General features: G+C 35.6%; 1 protein-coding gene across 1 annotated transcript; it reads right to left on the reverse strand.

Moving 5' to 3' along the window:
- Nucleotides 1-5378: 5378 nt before the first annotated feature.
- Nucleotides 5379-18242, reverse strand: VN2R589 (vomeronasal 2 receptor 589). The gene is given in 5 exon segments (NM_001099540.1): nucleotides 5379-6279; nucleotides 8577-8704; nucleotides 11173-11400; nucleotides 16625-17428; nucleotides 17955-18242. Coding segments are annotated over 5 exon segments (2316 nt in total). The 5' UTR covers nucleotides 18210-18242.
- Nucleotides 18243-20795: the final 2553 nt, after the last annotated feature.

Raw genomic sequence — 20795 nt, forward strand, 5'->3', positions numbered from 1 at the left:
TCCCTGACTTTCTCTTTCATTTATCTCTTATCACTTATCCAAAACAAAGAGGGAAACATTGAAGTCTATTATTACTATTCTGTTCTGATTGTGTGTTCTGATTGTGTTCTGATTGCTCAGTTAATGTTTCTTTTATGAGTCTGTCTGCTAAGGCATTTAAAGCATGTTTGTCAATGATGTTGTGTACTGATTACTATGTGCCAAACACATTGGCAGCCCTTTTCATGACTCCTGGTTCTAACTTTGTTCTCATGTCCTTCTTGGATCCTTCCTTAATCTCTCCAAACCTTCTAGAACCTCTCAACTACTGATGGTTCCCCAATCCCTGGGTTCCTTGGGAATCTTCTCTCTATTTTTCAGATTTCTGAATATTCCTCTCCTCCACAAAATTGGATCCACTCACTCATTCCTCACTCCTTTAACCTCAAGTGACCCCAGATTTTCCTTGATACTTTCTCCTAAACTCCCCATCTAAAAGACACATTTGAAGCCTTACAACCACCCTCAGGGAATAATATTATTATCTCTATTTTACAGATGAGGAACTGTAGTCAAAAGAGATTTTAAATACCCTGTGTTGACTTATACAGCTAGCAACAGCCAGTGAGTTGTTGATGGAAATGTTGAGTTTCAAATGCTTATAGCATGGCCAATTTTGTGACGTCCAATAGGATTCTGGAGTTGATAGTTTGAATGTTAGGAGAGAGGCTAATGTTGGCTAAATAGGTCTGAGAACCATCAGGATAGAGAGGATCATGGAATACATAGGAGCTATTGAGATCACCAAATTTCAAAACTTGGAAAACTTTTAGAAAGTATTTAATGAAGTCATTTGTTAGAGGAGAGAGAGCAAGAAAAATGTTTAGCTTCACTCCTCAAGTCTTTGTGCAGTTTACATGACAGCTTTCAAACAAGGGGACCAGCACATTAACTACTGCACATACAAAATCTATCAGCAGGACAGTGTGAGCCTTCAATAAAATTGGGGCAAAACCAAAACACAAGCTAATGAGGAACCTAAAACACAAGCAGTTTTGTACCTGAGACCGAGGTGAATCCAAAACGAGCACTGGGCTTCCCTAAGGATTCTCTGCAGTCAACAAGACTTATGAGTTCAGGTTATACAATTTTCTAGTCATATCAAGGTACCTTAAAACAATATCAATAAATCATTGAGTATTTTCCTTACAACTTAAATGAGCAGATCTAGATTCCAAGAGGAGGATACTCAACATGCAGCTACACTCAAACTCTCTCTGAGACTTATGGAAAGAAATTCTTTTTTGGGAAAATATGCTTTCCTTACTTGTCCTAATGGCTTTCAAGTCTCTTACGTATGCTTCACTTTATACAAATCCTCCATTGTTTTCATGGTAGATCTTAACTGTGACCATTTAAAAATAATCAATATAATATCACAGATATTCACATGAAATGCAGTATTAAAAATTCAATCTAGTCCAAATAAAATCACTTTTGACATTTTCTCAACAACATAATCAATATCTACTGGGAAGAGTGGACATATATAGAAAACAGAGAAATCCATGAATAAGAAAAAATCCAATAAGTTCAGATAACTCAGGACTCTGGAAATAGAAATGTAAAGCTTACTTTATTCATTCAGTTTGAAGAATTGTCCATAAAACATTCTTAACCATGGGAAAGAATGTTGTATGTCATAAATAATAAGAGGAATGTAAATCAAGACAACATCTAGGGTTTTCTTTGATTCCCTTATAATTGACAAATGTGACAGGAGACAGGCATGGTGTGAATTTCAAAACTACTTCACCCTATTCAGACCATTCTTTAGAAGATCCGATTTAGCTATTTCCTGATCAATAACAATAGAGATACTTGGAATAACAGAATCAGGTCTTGGAAACTACAATCTCCAACCTACTCAGTGTAACAAGATTTAGGAAGGACTGCAACAAACTCAAGATTTAATTATTTGAGAATATGGCCTTCAACAGACATATGCAAAAAAGGGACAGACCTCTGGGCAGTCCTAGGTCAAGCTAGAGCCACCATTGGCACACGTGAGACACAGGAAGTGAGGTAGAGAACAGCCTCTGGAGTTCTCATCACTACCTGTGAGGAGGGTGAGAGGCAATTGGAGGATGGTACCTGAAGTTGGAGGAGCCCATGGACTGTTTTTTTTTCCAGATTGGTCACATGAGTGATAAGGACTGATCTCTTTCCTTGCCTTATCTATCCAGGGCCTTAAAGCCCACTTTGGCTCAGCCTGAGCAGAGTGGGTATTTAAAACCTCTTTCCTTCTCTCTCTCTCTCTCTCTCTGCCTCTAATACTTTCTTCCTCCTGTTTTGTAGTTAAAACACCATAAAAAAAGGTGGCAGTTGACTTGAGTGTTTCATTTAGGAATTACATAGCTGAATTCCTTGGTGACCTTAAATTAATATATATCAGTCTTTTAAAGTGATTTCAATATCACAATGGAGAGTCAAAATTGGAAGACTGGTACAAAGACAGGCACAATGCAATATTGCATTTGTATGCTTAGTCTACAAAATAAGGTGGAATTATGTAAAAGAGTGACTAAAATGTCTTTACCTTTTCACTCATTTCCATATCTGGGAATCTATCAGAAGGAGGCCATCAAAGAAAAAAGAAACTATGTACCAAACCATTTATTGCAACATTTTTGTCATAGAAAACACAGTAGACATTAATGGAGAATGGCTGAACAAATTGTGATGTATAAATGAGATGGGACATAAATGTGTCATGAGAGGTGGTGCATATGATGAATACAAAGAAAAATTAAATGATGATCTGAACTGGAATAAAAGTGGGTAGGGTCAAGAAAAAACAATGTATACAAGTACCCCAACAATGTTAAGTGGAAGGAACCAGAATCACTACATAGGAAAAATTGAATGTCATGAAATGGTAAAGACCTAAAATGACCCAAAACAATTTTCCCTTACCCTACTTTGAAGATATTAGGGTTTAGATTAGAGGAAACATCTCATTCATTGTCAGATCTTTTTGGTGTTAAACATTTTTGGTCAAATTTATTCTCTTTCTTTCTCTCTAAAAATTTCTCTATTGTAAGAGATATCTTTCTACAAGTGGGGAGAGGAAAAAATACAGGGAGAATTTTAGCAATATAAAAATGAGACATTATAGTAAAATATATTTTTAAAAGGTTTCTTGGTGAAAGTAGCTTCTTTGTTGAACAGATGTTTCCTGTTGAAGTTGAGTTGATTCATATTGTGTTGGACTAAGTCCTCAAAGGACTTGACGTCTCTCCTAAACATGTGGATCTGCTGAAAATCACTTCTCAGATTCTCTGCTTCCAAGCTGTTCCTCTGTTCAGCTGGAGTTCGTCTTGAATATCAACTAGAGGATCTGTTTCTTCCAGCCTGAGGTTCAGTCAATGCCTTCAGCTAAAAAGATGTAAAGCATTTATTTTCTTCTTTTTTATAATATTAAAAATGTCCTTTATCTTCCAGTGGACAAAAGTCACCTTAACTCTGTTTCTTGGCAGCATTCTTCTCCTTGACCTCTCATTAAAAGTATGGGATACTACAGAGAAATATCATTTGTCTTCTCTTCTGAGTAGACAATCATTACTAAAAGAATATTCTACTCTGATTCTTCTAGGAAGAAATTTATAAAAGAGGGCCCACAGTATTCCATATATTCTTTAATCCTTTCAGCAGTCAGTGGCTGGAGAAGGAACTCCTCTCTTTCACTGGCCAATCACCGATTACCAATAATAGATACATACTTAGAAAGTTGTTAACTCTTTTAAAAACAATTCTGAAATCTACATTAAAATGCTCCTCAAGTCTTTCATAAGGTCCTGTTTGTGACCAATTCAATCTTAAGTTATACTTTATAACTAAATTCTTATTAATCTAAGATTATATAAATCTATAATAAATAGCTAGCCATTATATAGAACTTAAATGGTTGCAAAGGATTTCTAAATTTTATCTCATTTTATCCTGACATTTCTAGAGAGTAGGTGCTATTATATACACACATATATTATACTATACAAAAATGTATGTGTACTTATTTACTGCATGCATATACCTACATAATATTTGTATGTATTTTGTAGAAATATATAACATGAATATATGTGTATATATAAATATATATGTGTTTACACACACAATATGTATATATACAAATATATATTTATGTTCTTCCTCCATTTTTTCCAGTTCTGTAGAATAAGATTTTTTCTATGCTTTTTCACATCTCAGTTTTATAGAATATACTGCTCAGGAGTAGAAAATGTAGAAATGTTTGTTGATTGATTGGAATTTCTGTAAGAGATGAATTTTAGGCAAAAAGAATAAGAATCTAATATAATTGAGATTTTTTTATTCCACCAGCACTTATTAAATGCCTAAAGATTAGTCTAGGCATTGTGCCAGGTCTAGAGACTAAAGATAAAACTAATGGAAATCTCTGACTTCAAGGAGATCATGTTCCTGAAAAGTCAATACAGATAAAAGCAGGTAGGTCAAAAAAGGGGTTCCTAAGTCATCTGGAATCCCTGGTCAGCTTTGACAAAAGAAGCAGGGGTAGGTGTCCGTACAAATTCTTCCTGAGAAAATCCAGACTGTAGGGTCAGCCTCTAGTTGAACTTGGCTAGGGTCCCAATCTAGTGAGTTTCAAATAAAATTTTAACTCTATACTTCCTTACTCAAGTCTTAGAATTCTAATAATTGTACTTCTTAGCTATGGAAAATTAGTTATTTCTAGTTTCTTATTTATCATTTTGGAGTTACATATTTGGTTCTAGATTTTCAGTAAACTTTTGTATCATCACATCTCTCTCTCTCTTTCTCTATCTCTCTATCTCTATCTCTCTATCTATCCATCCATCCATCACTCCATCTCTCTGTTCTAATTATTCAAAAGGGAAATATAAAATAATCAGGGATATTAGGAAAATTAATTATGTAATTCAAAATATATGTCTTCCTTTCAGGTAGCCTAGAGAATGTGGAAAGGATAAAAGAAAAATTAAATGAGAGTGTCTCAGTAATTAAAGGACGAATTGAGGAAGAGTACCACAAATATTATGGTTTAAGAGGTGGAAAGGTATTCAAGCAGAGATCATCAAGGAATTCATACAACTAAAAGATAAATGGACAAAGGAAAAAGCATTATGAAAGATAATATAACAAAGTCCATAAAGTTGTGGATAACATATTAATGGTGCCTCAAGAGATTTTGGAACAGTCAAGAAGCTCTTGTTTAGTTGAGCTTGAAGTTCAGATGGGTTTCACTGGGACATTCTGAAACAAGATTAATTTGTGTTGACACTTTAAAATCCCCTTGTTTTTGGTGGGAGCCATGCAGAAATTTAACATTATACCTGAATTCAGAAATTGGTATTATTTTTTAAAGTTTTCTTGGTGTTCTTCTGTGGCTGCACAAGAATGACATAGCATTTGGGGATGAAGATGCAGCCTAGTAATCCAGCACTGGAGCTTAAGATGGAGAAGACCTCCACAGCCACCATCATCTTCCCCTTGGTGCTCTGGTATGTGGGTAGGAAGGAGATCCAGACACTGCAGAATACAAGCATGCTGAAGGTGATGAACTTGGCTTCATTGAATGTGTCAGGGAGGTTTCTGGCTAGAAAAGCCACAGTGAAGCTCCCCAGGGCCAAGAATGCCATGTATCCTAGGACAGAGTAGAAGGCAATGAGAGAGCCCTCATTGCATTCAAGGATGATGTGCTCAGGGTCAGAGTGTGTGTCTGCATCAGGGAATGGGGGAGAGAGCAGGAGCCAGATTGCACAGAGCATGACTTGAATGAAGGTACAAAAGACAACAAGAGAGATGGGTGCTCTGGATCCCACCCATCTCCTGCTCCTGCTGCCTGGTCTTGTAGCTCTGAAGGCCAGAACCACAGTAATTGTTTTGGCCAAAATAGAGGAGATGGCCACTGTGAACATGACTCCAAATGTTGTTTGTCTGAAGAGACAATTTGTTGGAGTGGGAGGGCCAATGAAGAGCAGGGAGCAAAGGAAGCAGAGGGAAAGGGAGATGAGGAGAGTGTAGCTGAGATCTCGATTATTGGCTTTGACTATGGGAGTATCTTTGTGCTTCACAAAGACCCAGAGAACCAGAACTGTAAGGAGAGAGAAGCAAACAGCTATGGAGGCCAAGGTCTTCCCCATGGGTTCTTCATAGTCCAGAAAAATCACTAGTTTGGGTAGACAATAAATCCTGTCTCTATCTGGATACTGGTCTTCTGAACATTTCATGCATTGCTCTCTGTCTGAAGAGAATAAACAAGGTCTCAATATGTCAGTTTCAACATAACTTCCCTATGGGACAGTAAAGAAATTTTAAGAAATGTTTGTTGTGACTAATCACTCTCTCTGGTTCAGTAAGTAATAGAATATTGTGAAAGCATATAAATACAGCACTTGGAAGACTTTAGTTTGAATCTTGCCTTAGATAGTCTGTGATTTTGCAATCTTGTGGAAGTCAATTAATTTTTTTTTCTTCCTCAATTTTATCATCTGTAAAATGATGTTATTGTGAGGATCAAAGGAGAGAAAAATGTGAAGGATTTTACAAACCTTAAAGTACTAAATAAATAATGGGCACAATAGAAATTTTATTCTTAGAGTATTCTATAAATATGAAGCATAATTATTAACAATGACAATAATAACCATAATAAATGTGACAGCAGTATATTACAAAGTAAAGAAATTGAGCTTATTCCTCTCTTGCTGTCTTCAACCTGGCCCATAGTTCCTTTAAGAGACCATATCCATAGCTGTTTTTTGTGTGGACTCTTCTGGAATTGTATGTGGAGATGCAGCATTTACAATTCCTAAAGGTTTCGGTTTCTATACCTTTCCTGTTAATGCTTAGAATACTGATGACATGGATATATATATATATATATATATATATATACACACACACACACACACACACACACACACACACACACACACACACACACCTAATTGTTGGCAATCTGTCTTTTAGGCTTTACTTAAATGGCTCTTAAGTTCTTTGCATAGTCATGAACTCTGAGTACTCTAGAAAAATTGAGGAAGGAACTAGGCTTGTACAGCTTGAATGAGAGAAATTTCAGAAGGGATGTGAGAGTTGGTACTAGGCTTTCAAAAGACTTATGTGTGGCATGGGACAAGACTTGCTCTGTTTCATTGTAGAGGGAGAAACCCAAATAGGTGGGAAATTGAGAAGAGGCAAATTGAGGTTCCATGTGAGGCCAAGCTTTTTAATAATGAGAGTGTTCTAAAATTAGAAGGGGTTACACTAAAACATGGTGGGTATCCCATTTGGGGGGATTTAAACACAATACAGGTAAAGTATTGCTCCAGTTTTTATATTAGGGACCCAATGGCTACTGAGTTCTTCCACTTTTTAAGTGTAAAGATTCTCAGAGCTCATCAACTTATAAGCTTCCAGCAGTATTTATTTTAATGAAGAGGACATATTGCAATGAGATACTGTTTTCAGAAAATCACTAAGAGAACAATGTAGGAGGCACAGCAATGTTCTCCAGGTCAAGAATGAAAAATGTTCTTCCTGCTGTGTCTTTGGTGGGTCCCTGCTGAATTCCTTCCATTTCAGGTCAGGAGGATATTGTCCTAGATACTTTAGATCCATGCTCAGGAGACCCCTCCTAGGCTACTTTCTCGATGAACCGTTTTGAGGAGGGAACAATCTCCCATACATTTTCATTTATTGATCAACAACTATTGCAAGAACTTCCTTCAAAGACATATTGTTCTTGGAATTATAGCTCTAGGTCAGATTATTTCCATAGAAGACATTAATTTCCCCTTCTTCAAATTAGTATAGTTTTGTGAAATGTCTGCCTACTTATTCAGATTTATCATTAAACATTTGCCTCTTCAAAGTATTATTTATGTCTTCCCAGAGACTAAAATCTTATGTTGAATGAGAAATCTGGGCATGGAGCAGGTTCCTGGCCAGCAAAAAAGCAGGGAATTTTAAGAGTAAATGATGCAGTCATGGTGATTGTACATTCTTGGCTCCAACATATATGAAACCATTCAAGGTAGTCAGCTGAGATAAATTGAAAAATGAGTTGTATTTCATTTCAGTATGCCAGGCTACTGTTCTAGCTCTCTTTATATATAAGCATGATGAGGGCTGGTCACTTTATCTTTCTTCTCTATAAAACTATGAAAAAAGGATTTTTATTTTGTCCTTGGTTACCTCTAAAAAACAGCTAAAAACTATCAAATCCTAGGTCAATGTGAATGATTGTTGATAATAGACATGCTTTCTACATCTCTGTCCTTAGAAAATTGGAACACAGTGAAACTAGGCAAGAAATTCTCATTTTGGGGGACATAAATCAGCATACTCCCTAACACTGGGCTCTCAATTGGTTTGATCTTCCTTCTGAAATTTCCTCTAGGTATCCATTGCTCTCTGGACATCATGGTCCACGGGTAGGGAGTTGTTATTGCATGCTTGTGATGAGAGAGACACACCCAGATTTGGTTTGTGTCCAGGATCTGTGTTTTCTGAGGCTGATGAGTGTCTACACAGACTTACCTGTGTGGTTGGAAATCTGGCCCACAGGGCAGGGAACACAGTCAAAACAGCAAATAGGTTTTCCCTCCTGGACTTTTTTGTGGAATCCAGGGCCGCAAATTTTACTGCATCTTTCAGGAACTGCCTACACCAGGAAGTATACAAAGGCTTAATTAAACTTCTGATTTAGAGGTGGCCTCAGGAATGTCTTAATGTAGTTGGATGCTCGTGCCTAATTTGTTTTTAGATACAAGCATACAATCTGAGTATTCTTCCAAGTCCACCATTGTTATTTTTTTTATTTCTTCCCAACTGAAGAACAAAGGAATGTATGCAAATTAGTTACTAGAGGGTAGATCTCACTCCAATGGTATTTTAAAATCTAGAGAGTGAAGAAATTTAATTATCATAATTCATAACCAACAGAGACTTTTCCTAATATGCTATAGAGCAATGAATTGAGAAAGTATCAAAAAATAATTTTAAAAATCTTTCTTGAGTAATAAAAATCTATGTAAGATTTGAGAGTATGGGTTTTCCCAAACACTCTTTAGTTAATTCAGGATAGCAAACATTAAAACTTTCTCCATATGCTTATGTGCATACGCAGAGTGTAAGGGAAGTGCTCTATAGAATATTCTTCTTTAAAAACAATCTGCACCGTCATTGAGAGCAAGAGAGTAGTCTAAATTGATTAAATAAGAACTGAGTGTGAACAGAGACAATATACTTCCTTGAATCAATCAAAGCCATTGATTTAGAGATTCTGAGTGGCAGGATTTGGTGATGCTGGAATCAGCTTGGTTATTCCATTATTCCTCTCTTGTAGAAATGAAATTCTCAGGAGGCTGTATATTTAGATTCAAAATATGAATTTGTTAATCTGCTGTTCAAGATTTCTAACTAGCTAGTGATTAGCTCACAGTCTGAACAAATGCCACAAAACTTGAGTGAAGCAGTGAGAGGGCGAGAGAGAGAGAGAGAGAGAGACAGAGAGACAGAGAGACAGAGACAGAGAGACAGACAGACAGAGAGAGAGAGAGAGAGAGAGAGAGAGAGAGAGAGAGAGAGAGAGAGAGAGAGAGAGAGAGAGATAACAATTACTTAAGTATGATCAAAATTAGAAGTTAGTCAGGAGAGCTGGGCTAGAGAAAGGTGGTAAAGAAAGCAGCTAGGAAAAAGAAAAAAAAACTCAAACCCTTGACTTCTTGTCCTGTATGCCAACATATTTCCCTTCTGATGTCATCACTTAAAATCTCCCTAGGACATCTCTGATTAGAGAGTCGTCATAGAGCAAGTGGCATCAGAGCCTGGAACCCCTTCATCACAGGAAGGAGAGTATCCCAAGGACAACAGCTGACTTGTCAAATGGCTGCATACTACATGCTTCTCAACATGGTGACTGCCAAGGTGACTTTATTACCAGAAAATGTCCTTGTTTACAGATGATTAAAGAACAGATTTCCATCCTGTCTGTTTTTAAATCTAGTCAAAATAAGGGTAGATCAAACCCATTTTCATAGCCATGGGGAGATATGGTTTTATAGTTTTTGAAAACAACTGTTTTCCAGGTACCTGAATTTTACCACAATGTTGATGAGGTCTGAGAGGCAATGTAAAATTAGGCAGAGAACCCAGTCATAGACTAATGTGGAAGTTTTTCCTAAGCAAGATTTGAGAGTAACTGTAATTCAATTTCTACCTTTTGGCCAAAATCCAATCTCTAAATTCCAAGAGGAAGGAACTCCAGGTGAAAGATAATATGATCATCTTTATATTCTCTCTAAGATATAAAATTCAATATTCAAATCATATAATTCCTCAAGAAATTCCTTTTGAATGGCACCTGATTAAATGAGAAAGAGAATATATAATATAATAAAAATGATCAATCTTTCTATCCAACTTAATTTTTAACAAATCTGCCATTCTGTGAATTGTTTAGCTGTATCAGTATGAAACCTTCTAGTGACACCACTGTTTATACTGAATTGATCAGGTATTCTGGTTTATTCCCTGATAACAAAATTCAATATTAGTCAAGATTTCCTTTTTGACTGTCTAATTTTCTTTAAATGGTGACACTTCATGTGGAAGCAAAGGGAATGATATGGTAGAGAGAGCAGTTATAGATGTGTAACAAGAATTGATGCATAATTGGAAATATTATTCCCATTATTGGGATTTGAACTAGAATTAGGATAATCCAGGGTTTTATGGTTGATCTCCAAACATTTGAGGCCCTAATGTCCCTGAAACACCTACATTATTAAAGTTTACTGGGTATAGTAGGAAATTACCAAGAATCATTGGTTTTAATAAGATGATTCTTCTTGTCTAGTTGTCATGGACCAGGTAGCTTGTTCTGCTTTCCCAAGCTGTGCAATGGGAAAAAGTTACTGACTTTAGGGTTGTCCACCTCAAGGGGCATGTGTACTTGTGCCCTTGATTTTATACCAGTTCAACTGGATTTTGTGTAACTCCTTTATTTGCAAATTTCATCCTCCAAGTGGGCAGTGTGGCATTTGAATTGTGACATGACAGTGACTATCCTGATGTGCTACATTTTTATGTATACATATTTCTTCCAACTAAATTTCAATTTTTTTTCACCTTTGTCCACCACTGGTGCCACACTATTGCCTTCTCTTGGATGGTGAAATCTTGGCCAGGAGGAGCCTGAGGAATAAACTCTCCTACTTTGACCAGAATATCAGTGTTGTTAGGAAAGGTCACATAGTTGAGAATATCATAGTTTGTCATCGATTTCTTCTTCTTCTCCAAGATCACCTGGTTCCCAGCACTGTTGTTAAACCAGATGTTCTTCAGAAAGGAGTGGAGCTAACAGAGAAGAAAAGTAGTTGGAAGTGAATAGTAGGATATCTCAGGGAGATGTGCTGTACTCTCTGATGTCTAATATTTTTTATCAATGGAAGTTAGAAGGTGTTCAAGCTAAATTAAAACTATGGGCCTTAATTTCCATAGAGTTTATTGATAATTACTTGAATAAGAGAGTACAGACAGAGAGAGATTAAAGTCTATTTTCAAACTAGCCACATGGGTTCTCATGGCTCTCTCAGCCACATTCCTTTCACTGCCATAAATAAGGAAATAGAGAGACCACTTCCTGGAATCCCCTTTTATTTCTTATCCTTTACCCCTGATTCCTAACCTGTTCATTTCCAAGTTATTGTGCCAGGTTACTTCTCCCGTGATCTATGTTTGGAGCCCTCTCATGTGACGTAATGAACACAGCACAGGGATGCCGGTAGGAAGACTCCAGTATATGATTTCTGGGGGAGGGGGTTCCCTTTACAAAAAGTATAATACAATTCTGGGATTTTTGAAGAGTCAGAAAACTGAGATTTGTTCCTAATAAACTAAAGAGTCAGGATCCCAAAAGGTCTCAGCAGACTAGATGTTTAGGTAAAAACTCAAGGTGGATGTATAATTTTTTTATTCTGGAGAAAAAGGCCAGAAAAGGATCCCCCATCCTTTCCAATATTTATCATTTTTTGGTCCTATTAGAAAATCTGATAGGTGTGAAGTTATGTCTCAGAGTAGATTTCATTTACATTTCTCTAATCAATAGTGATTTCAAACATTTTTGATATGAACATAGATCATTTTAATTTCTTCATGTGAGAAATGTCTATATTCTTTGAATATTTGTTAATCAGGGAATGTTTTGCATTCCTATACATTTGACTCTGATCCCAATTTATTTGAGAAATGAGGTGTGTGTCAGAGACACTTGGTATAAAAATGTCTGCCCCAATTTGTTGTTTCCATTCTCATCTTGGTTGCATTGGTTTTATTTGTACAAAATCTTTTGAATTTAATATAATCAAAATTATTCATTTCATTTTCTCTTATGTTTTCAGCATTTCATTTGGTCATAAATTCTTTTCTACTCATGATTTTGACAGTTAAAAGTTTCCTTGTTCCCCTAATTAGTTTATGGTATCACCTTTATTTCTGTAGTGAGGGTTTATCTTTCCTTTTTCTTGGTTTCTGATATGAAATATTTGCCCATGTTTGATTAATTCCATTTCATTTTTAATTATCCCAATTTCTTGCTCATAGAACATACCAGTACAATGTGTTTTGATAGTATTCTAAAAGTATAATGTAAATGCACCCAAGTCACTAAAGAACTATCTGAGATTTGAGACTATAGACTTTTCCAAATAAACTCCAGTAGATTTCCTCACAATAAAAATAAACTCTTTTTGTGTGCATAAGTTTGTATACATGTGTATGTGTGTGTATTTGTGTTTATGTGTGTGTGTACTGAAATATGTGTGTGGAGTATAAAGGTAATTCTCCATTTATTATTCTTCCCACTTAAAAGTGATCAAATTTTTAAGGAAAGAGCACTTCTCAATTGATTCAATCAGAGCTGAGGATGAACAGAAACTGTACATGTTCTTGAATCAGTGAAAGGCATTGATTGAGAGACTAGGAAATTCTCAAAAGAATTTATATAAAAGGAAGTATCTGTCTCAAAACAAAACAAAATGAGGGTCTTAAGTGGAGAGATTGGAGCAAACTTAGTATTCCAGAATCCCTCTCAAGAGTCAAGCAAAGACTGAGCTATAGTTGAGAAGGGAGAAGACATGTGAGTCATTAAAGCAGAATATATAGACTAAGGGAAGTTTTGAGAAAATGTCAGCTCTTTCTTGATCTTCCTTTCCTTTGCCTCTCTATCCACAGAGGTTATAATTTCATCTGCCATTTCATTACTTAAGTGTTTCTAAGAACCTAAATATTGCCTCACACATTGGGTGGCTAAGAAAGCAAAGTTAAATTAGACAGGGCCCAACCTTAGCCTAAAATCTGGCATTTTGTTAACAAGGATGTCAGAGGACGTTTAATTTAACCAAAATTTTTATCTAAAAAACAATTTCTAAATTCATACGTGAAGGGACCCTGATCAAATATATTAATATTTTCTTTGTATTTCCCTAAACATCTAATGTAATTATCATCCTGTAGAATAAATTCTTTTTTGAATAGAAAACATGATTGAGTGAAGAAAGAAATTTGGTATTATCATAAAAAAGTTCAGTCTCTTCATCAGTCCTACAGATGACTGAGTTTAGGTAAAACTTCCATTCCCTGAACTGTTTTGCTTCATCACCATAAAACCTTTGAGTGACTAAACTGATATATTGACTTGATGAGGTACTTTGATCTATTCTATATTACTAAAATCCTAGATTTGTCAACAGTTGCTTTTTTGATGTGTACCTTTTCTTTCAATTGTGCCATTGCTTGTGGAAGTAAAATGATCCACATAGTAGAGGGAATTGTTATGATCTGGCAGTTTCAAAAAATTGATTTAATAAAAGGGTAAAACATTTTTCCAAGTAGTGGGATCTTGAACTAAGCATTGGATTATTCACAATTTTGTAGCAGAGTTCTAAAATTTTAGTTTTGCCATTTCTCAGATCCTTATAGTAACCTGGAAATTTCATTGAACGTTGCAGTACATAATCAAACTTCTTTAGTTCTAATATGTAGGTCCTTCTACCTGGCTGCTATGGACAAAATGGATTCTCCAATTTCTATCCAGGTCTCTTATGGGACAATCTCACTGATTCTTGGGTTCTCTACACAAAGGGCTATCTGTCCTGGTGCACTTAACTCTTCTCCTGCTTAACTAGATTTGGGATAAATTCTTCATTTTCTAGCTGCTTCCTCCAATCACATATTGTGATATTTGACTGATGGATGAAAACAGTCATCAAAATTTTGATGTTCTGTATTATGTTTACAGCTTTCATTGAACTGATTTTCTAATAAATCTTCACCTTTCCCCATGACCTGGACCAAACTATTGTCTTCTATTGGATGCTAGAAACTTGGCCAAAGGGAGACTGAGCAAGAAACTGTACCACATTCTCTAGAACTTCAGTGTCATTAGGAAATGATAAATAGTTGAGGATTATATAGTTTACTAGAGATTTCCTCTTTTAAAACAAGAGCACCATTGTTCATTAGGATATTCTTCAGAAAGGAGTGAAGCTAAGGGTGAAAGAGATTAATTATAAGATCTCCAGTCTCTCATGAATATGTTGCTATGCTCTATGTTGTCTAACACTTTTATTGATGACTTAGTTTAAAAAAAAAGGAGCTGAATCCTAAGATTTTTCTACTGTCATGGATGGATTCCTAATAAATTGGGTAAGACAACCTGGGTCAGTAAAAGTCTCATTATATTAGAACACTGGTCCCAAATTCAAACTGGAAGTAGGAATTTTGGAAACTCTTAAAAAAGCCAGAAATATTCCCTCAGTTTAATGAGAAAGTAGTTGAGAAAGGAAGCACAGAAAAAGCTTGCCATGCTGGTTCATAAGAAGTGGGGTTCTGCAGAAATCTCTCAAATGGTTAACCAAACTGCTTACAATCCAATACAAAAAGTATTTGAACTTATTTATAAAATACTCTTTGTACCCAAGGTATTGAGCTGGGACTCTTAATATAAGATGAAAATGAAAATAATCTCTCCTCAGGGTACTCAACTTCATTTCATTGCAAGGCATAGCAGAATAAAAGCAAAAATAAATACAATATGTTTGTAAGAGTGGAAGAAAATATATGAAAACATCTTTCTAGCAGCCAGTATGTGCCATGCATTTCCCTAAACATTTTGTTTTCTTACAAATAGAATTTCATATAAGAGAATTAATAAATACTTTCTATAATCTGCCATCTATAAACTGAGACTGTAAGGAATGTATGGTAGAAAAGAGACTTTGTGCATTGAATTGAGCACTTTAATATTATTCAGAGAACTACCAAAAGTCTTATTTGCTGGACCATAGAATGTATTTTGAGGTAAACTATCAAATCAGCTTGGAAAATTGGAATCAGACAAAGAAGAACTTTCATTTTAATACTGAGGAGGTTTTATTTTCTCAAAAATGTTTAAGGAGTTAATGATGGATCATGTAGAAAAATGTAACATCATATTGTGTCAAAGGAGTGACATATTCATATCTGCTTTATGAAGATTACTTTAATAATGTTTATCTTTTTTCCATAATCTCCCAGAATTTCATGCTAATTATACCTTTATATTATATATTTTATGTTTCCTTTGTATTTACTTAGGTAAATTTTATACCTACATGAACAGATAACATATACAAAATATATAAAATATATAGGTATATATATAAAAAGACATGCATATATATATACATCAATGTATAGAAATACACTTATTTTTAGGTTTTCTCTTTTTTAATTCTGGAGAGTGAGTTTTTTAGTCTTTGTTTTCAGAACTCAATTTTATGGCATTTTATTATATTAAATAGATAACATTGACCATATTAAGTTAAATTTTCTTGTGCAAATAAAATCAACACAACAAAGATTAGAGGGAAAGCAGAAAGTTGGGAAATATTTTTATAGCAAGTATCTTTGATAAAGGTCTCATTTTTCAAAATATATCAATATCCATATCTACATCCTTGTTTTGAGACTTAAAATCCATTGTTAAAGTTGAGATCTAGACCTGTAAAGGCACTGAGTGCCCTTTAGTCCAAAATTCTTTCCTTGCAAATGAACCCTAGGAAGCTCAAGAAACTTGTTCAAAGGTGCCTGTGTGCTATGTTTCAGAGTTAGGATATGAACACTAGTCTTCTAAATTCAGAACAAGGTCTCTAAACATTGATCAATAATACTCTGAAGTAGTAACTAAGGCTTCCAGGGAAAGGAGAGATGCCTTTTTCTGATGTCCCCATATTGTACTGGAAGCATGGAACCACCAATATAGATGGTCTTCCCTTTCCCAAGATACTCTCCCCAACAAATGACTGATAGGAACCATTTGAACTGGTTTCTCACTTTTGCATTCCTGTCACAGGTATCTCAAATAACCATAATGCTTAAATGACCAGAAATGACATATAATGCCCTGAATTTACTGCTCTGCTATGCAGTCTTCCCACTTAAAAATGAGCAGAACTGGTTACCAACTCTTTCTTCCTTTTCTGTAGGTGATAGTTTCTTCATTCAGAGATTTGGACATCAATGCATAAAGGGGGGACATTACCTTCCAGGGATGAATGATCTGGTTGTCACCATGTCTTTTGGGTTCTATTTCTGATCTCACCAAGAACATTTCATGAAGGGCCCAGGCCACAGCATATACAGTATTGTAGATAGTATAACTTTGGAATGAAATAATTTTGTCTAAATATCTCAGACTTAATGTGTCAAAGGAAGCATTTTGTGAACAGACACTTCCATCCCCCTTTCTGTGATTAGATGTGCATCCAAAAGTTGTGACCCAGAATTGCTCAAGGAAAATATCATCTGGATAGTTGAGAGGGTTAATGGTTTTCAGAAAGTGTTGAAAACCAGGCATCTGACTTGTCTTAGTGGAGAATATCAGAGCCCCATGAAAATTGTCAAAATAGACAGCACCAGGTTTGTTGGTAATATCTGAGTCACTTGTGGTGATCCATACTATTTTTCGAGGAAAATAAGGCTTCTCATGAAACCTCACACTTAGTAGTGAATCTATGTCTCCATAAATGGCAATCACATTAGCTCTAGATTTTATTATCTTCATCAAAAACTCTTGTTGTGAGTCAATATCCATTGTCTGACTAATGCTGATCTTCTGTACAATGGCCACACAGATGTAATTCCTGACCATTTCTTCTTTCATGTCTCTGAGGAATTTCTCACCTATTGCGTCATCTGAGGTGACTAGTCCCACCCAGGTCCATTCAAAATGCACCATCAATCTGACCATGCCAAGAGAAAGAGAGGTATCACTGGTTGCCATCTGATAGACAGAAGGAAACTGGACTGGGTCACTCAAGAGTGGATCAAAAGGACCATAGCTGATCTGAATAGGAACAAACAAGAACCTTTTTAGGTTGGAGTGTATTGTAGCAAAGATTCCCTCTCCCCATATTAACCTACTTGTTTTCATTTCCTTTTGCCTAGAATGGATTCACTCTTCATATGTGCTTATTTTTTAATGCTTCTGATCATTCACATTGTCACCTCCTTCAGGAAACCTCACCTAGCTGTAATATAGGTAAATACTTTCAGACTTTCTTTCTTTCTTTCTATCCCTACTACTCTGCTAAGGGCCTTAAAATATTAACTGTTTAGTATATATTTTCTGGATTTAGCAGTATTATTTCAAAAGTTCTGTAGGTCAAAATATGTTATGTTCTGCAAGACTTGATGAAAAGAAGGTCTCTGATCTCCAAATTTCTGTTTTCCTTTTCTTCTCTGAGAGTGATCTGAAAGGTGAATTAGGTACCAGACTACTCCAAAGCTTCTTAGGGTCTAATAGCAAACCATCCAGAGATGCCCTCTGCCCTACAATCAGTATAGTCTGAATTAAGCCCATGATTCCCTACCTGTGGGAATTTATAGAGCTCAAGTAGGGTTCCCATGGAGACAGTCAATGCAGAATTGGCTCCTCCAATGACCACCACAGACTTGGCCTGCCTCTCACAGTTGTAATTGGGAATGGTCTGTGCCTGGCCTGATAGCCACATCAGGTAACTTTCCAAGATCTTGTCATCATTGTGATAGGCATTGTAGATATGGAATCCCAGGGTCATATTGGGTAATAGATTGGGGTTCCTGTTGATCTCTTCTACAGCAAACATTAAAGCCAAAACTTGATAGTAGTGTTTCTGCAGCCACCTGAAGTAGAAAAGAGGTTGTCAGGGACAAGGAATATTTCTGATTCTTCTCTTTCCCTGAAAAGGAATTAGAAGTGTCAGAAGGAAAATGCTGTCAGCCATAGGGTAGTTCAGTTCTAGGTCCACAGTTGTACTCACTCACTCTGTCACAACTAGGTTCTAAGTTACCTCTTGTAAACCACATTATTATACCCTGAATATTTTACTCTCTTAGTAGCAATGATGGAGACACCACGGATTTTACCACCTCATCCCTGTGTGACTCTTTCTTCATTCAGTTTTATCATGTCACTTAGAACAGACTAGCATTTCTCTTCCATTTACCAAGTTTTCTCCAAGAATTTTAAGGAGTCGCTGATGATCCCCCCAAAATTCTCTCAATAGCAGGAATTTTCAAAAATTGGATCAATTTGGTAAAATATTAAAAAAGAAAATAATGAGATAAACATTGATACACTGCACATCAGCCTGGTAGATATTAGACATAGACCTTCTCAAATTGTATCCCAGTATATTTAGGTCTTAATCCTGATTTCACACATTCCTGCATTGTATTAAGATCTGGTGCTTAAGGTCCTTGACAACATGTATTGGGACAACTATTATATCATCTTTGATAATTATTCTAATTATTGTTCCATCTATTATAATTCTGTCTCCACTCATTGTTATAAGAATAATTGTAACCATTACTTGTGTTTAGTTGTCTAGAGAATTGTCCCCTCTAATGACAATCCCTCACAAAATGTCCAATTCTATTGCAGAGATAACATCTCTGAGCTCCATGTTTCCTTTTCCTAAGCACATACTGATTCCTAGGTTGCACCAATCTTAATGCTACAACAGTTTTCACCTCTTTTTTCACTATCTTTTGCTCTTCCATTGACCTCTTTTAATTGTCTCCTTAAATCCTCAACAATAGTATCTTTATCCTCCTTACTTTTATCCTTATTTTCAGTATAAACATATGTAGCCTTTCTCTTAAGTTCTTCAAGACTCATTAATTCCCAGTCTTGACAATTAGTTTTAAAAATTTCTTCACTACAGAGCATGCATTATTAACAAGTAATCTTTTTATGTGTGTAATTGTTTCTTCTCAAAGCATATCTAATCCAAATCGTAACTCTGCTGCTTCTGTTAACTGATCTAAAAAACTAGCTGGATACTGATGTATTTTCTGCTTCACCTTTTCAAATTTAGACTGTGAATCTTGCCTATGATAACTCTTTCCATGACATCAATGATTGATTCCCTTGCCTATGTTATAATTAAAATTTAAGGGGCCAAACTGTGGCAGGTAAAATTAGTTTCTCTGTCAAGGAGTATTATATTTTATAAGGTTTATTAAGGATTTAGAATTAAAGAAAATACAGAATAAGAAAGCACATGTCTAGGCCCAGAGAGCCCATTCACAACCACTCACATCTTGCCTGCTAGGTGGAGAGACGCATCTACTTGGAAGAGGAAGTAGGAAGAGACCTCAGTAGGCTTTTACAACCAGTTAAATAGAAATTTTGATCTCACCCAGGTGAGGATCTCAGTGAGATTACAAAGCATCCTGGGAACCAGAGCAAGGACTTCTGGGTATTGGAGTCCAGGATTCAAGTCTCCATTTTACACCTACTTTACATTTGTATAATTGGGCACTGAGTTCAGATCTAACTCCTCAAAGTCCTCTGTACATGGTGTCAGTGGAGGATTGTTCCTTGTCTCTTCTATGAATTGCTGCCTTTTGTGTTTTTTAAGCAATTCCTTGTTAGTAAAAAGAAATCTCCATAACCTGGATCATAGATTCTAATAGCTCTTTTAAATTCTTTTATCACCTTATTTGATTCATAGAAAAATCTAGGTGTCCTATGCTTGATTGCATCCACTTCTGCAGCAGAAAATTGTTTGTGAGATTTTAGATGTAAAACCCCATGAGGTGAAATAAATGGCATATCCCTTAAAGGTAACAAGGTAGAAGGGTTTTTATCTACTGCATCTGTTTCCCTTTCCAGCCTATTTGGAACTTTTCCTTTTATATCACTTTCTACTCCATTTGCACCACCAAGCATATTCACATTCTTTAAATCAATACCATTGTTTATGTCATTAATAAGATTTTCATTAAAATGCTTTCCCATGAGATCTATCTTTGTATGCATCAACACCATCATTTAGTTTAGCTCTGAGTCTCTAAATATCCACTTAACAATACCTTTGATTTTTATATAATCATAATAACCAAACATCTATATTTGTACACAATAGCAAAACCCATGAACAGAATCAACAAATAAAAGAAAATACTTTGTATTATTAACTTCAGAAATGGTTTTAAAAAGTCACAATAACCAAGCATTTCATAACAGTATTCTGGAATTACAGTAAATATTAAATGTGGTATACACATTAACCTATTATATAACATCTCCATTATTCCCTGTATCATGTTACCAACCATACAGGAATAATAAGGACACAGTATAGTATGGAAAATTGGTTAAAATTAGTTGCTACTTTGAAAAAACAAACTTCAACTAAAGATTTTCACCAAATTCAGCACTA

The sequence above is a fragment of the Monodelphis domestica genome, chromosome 4, assembly GCF_027887165.1.
Source record: "Monodelphis domestica isolate mMonDom1 chromosome 4, mMonDom1.pri, whole genome shotgun sequence".
Taxonomy (NCBI): Eukaryota; Metazoa; Chordata; class Mammalia; order Didelphimorphia; family Didelphidae; genus Monodelphis; species Monodelphis domestica.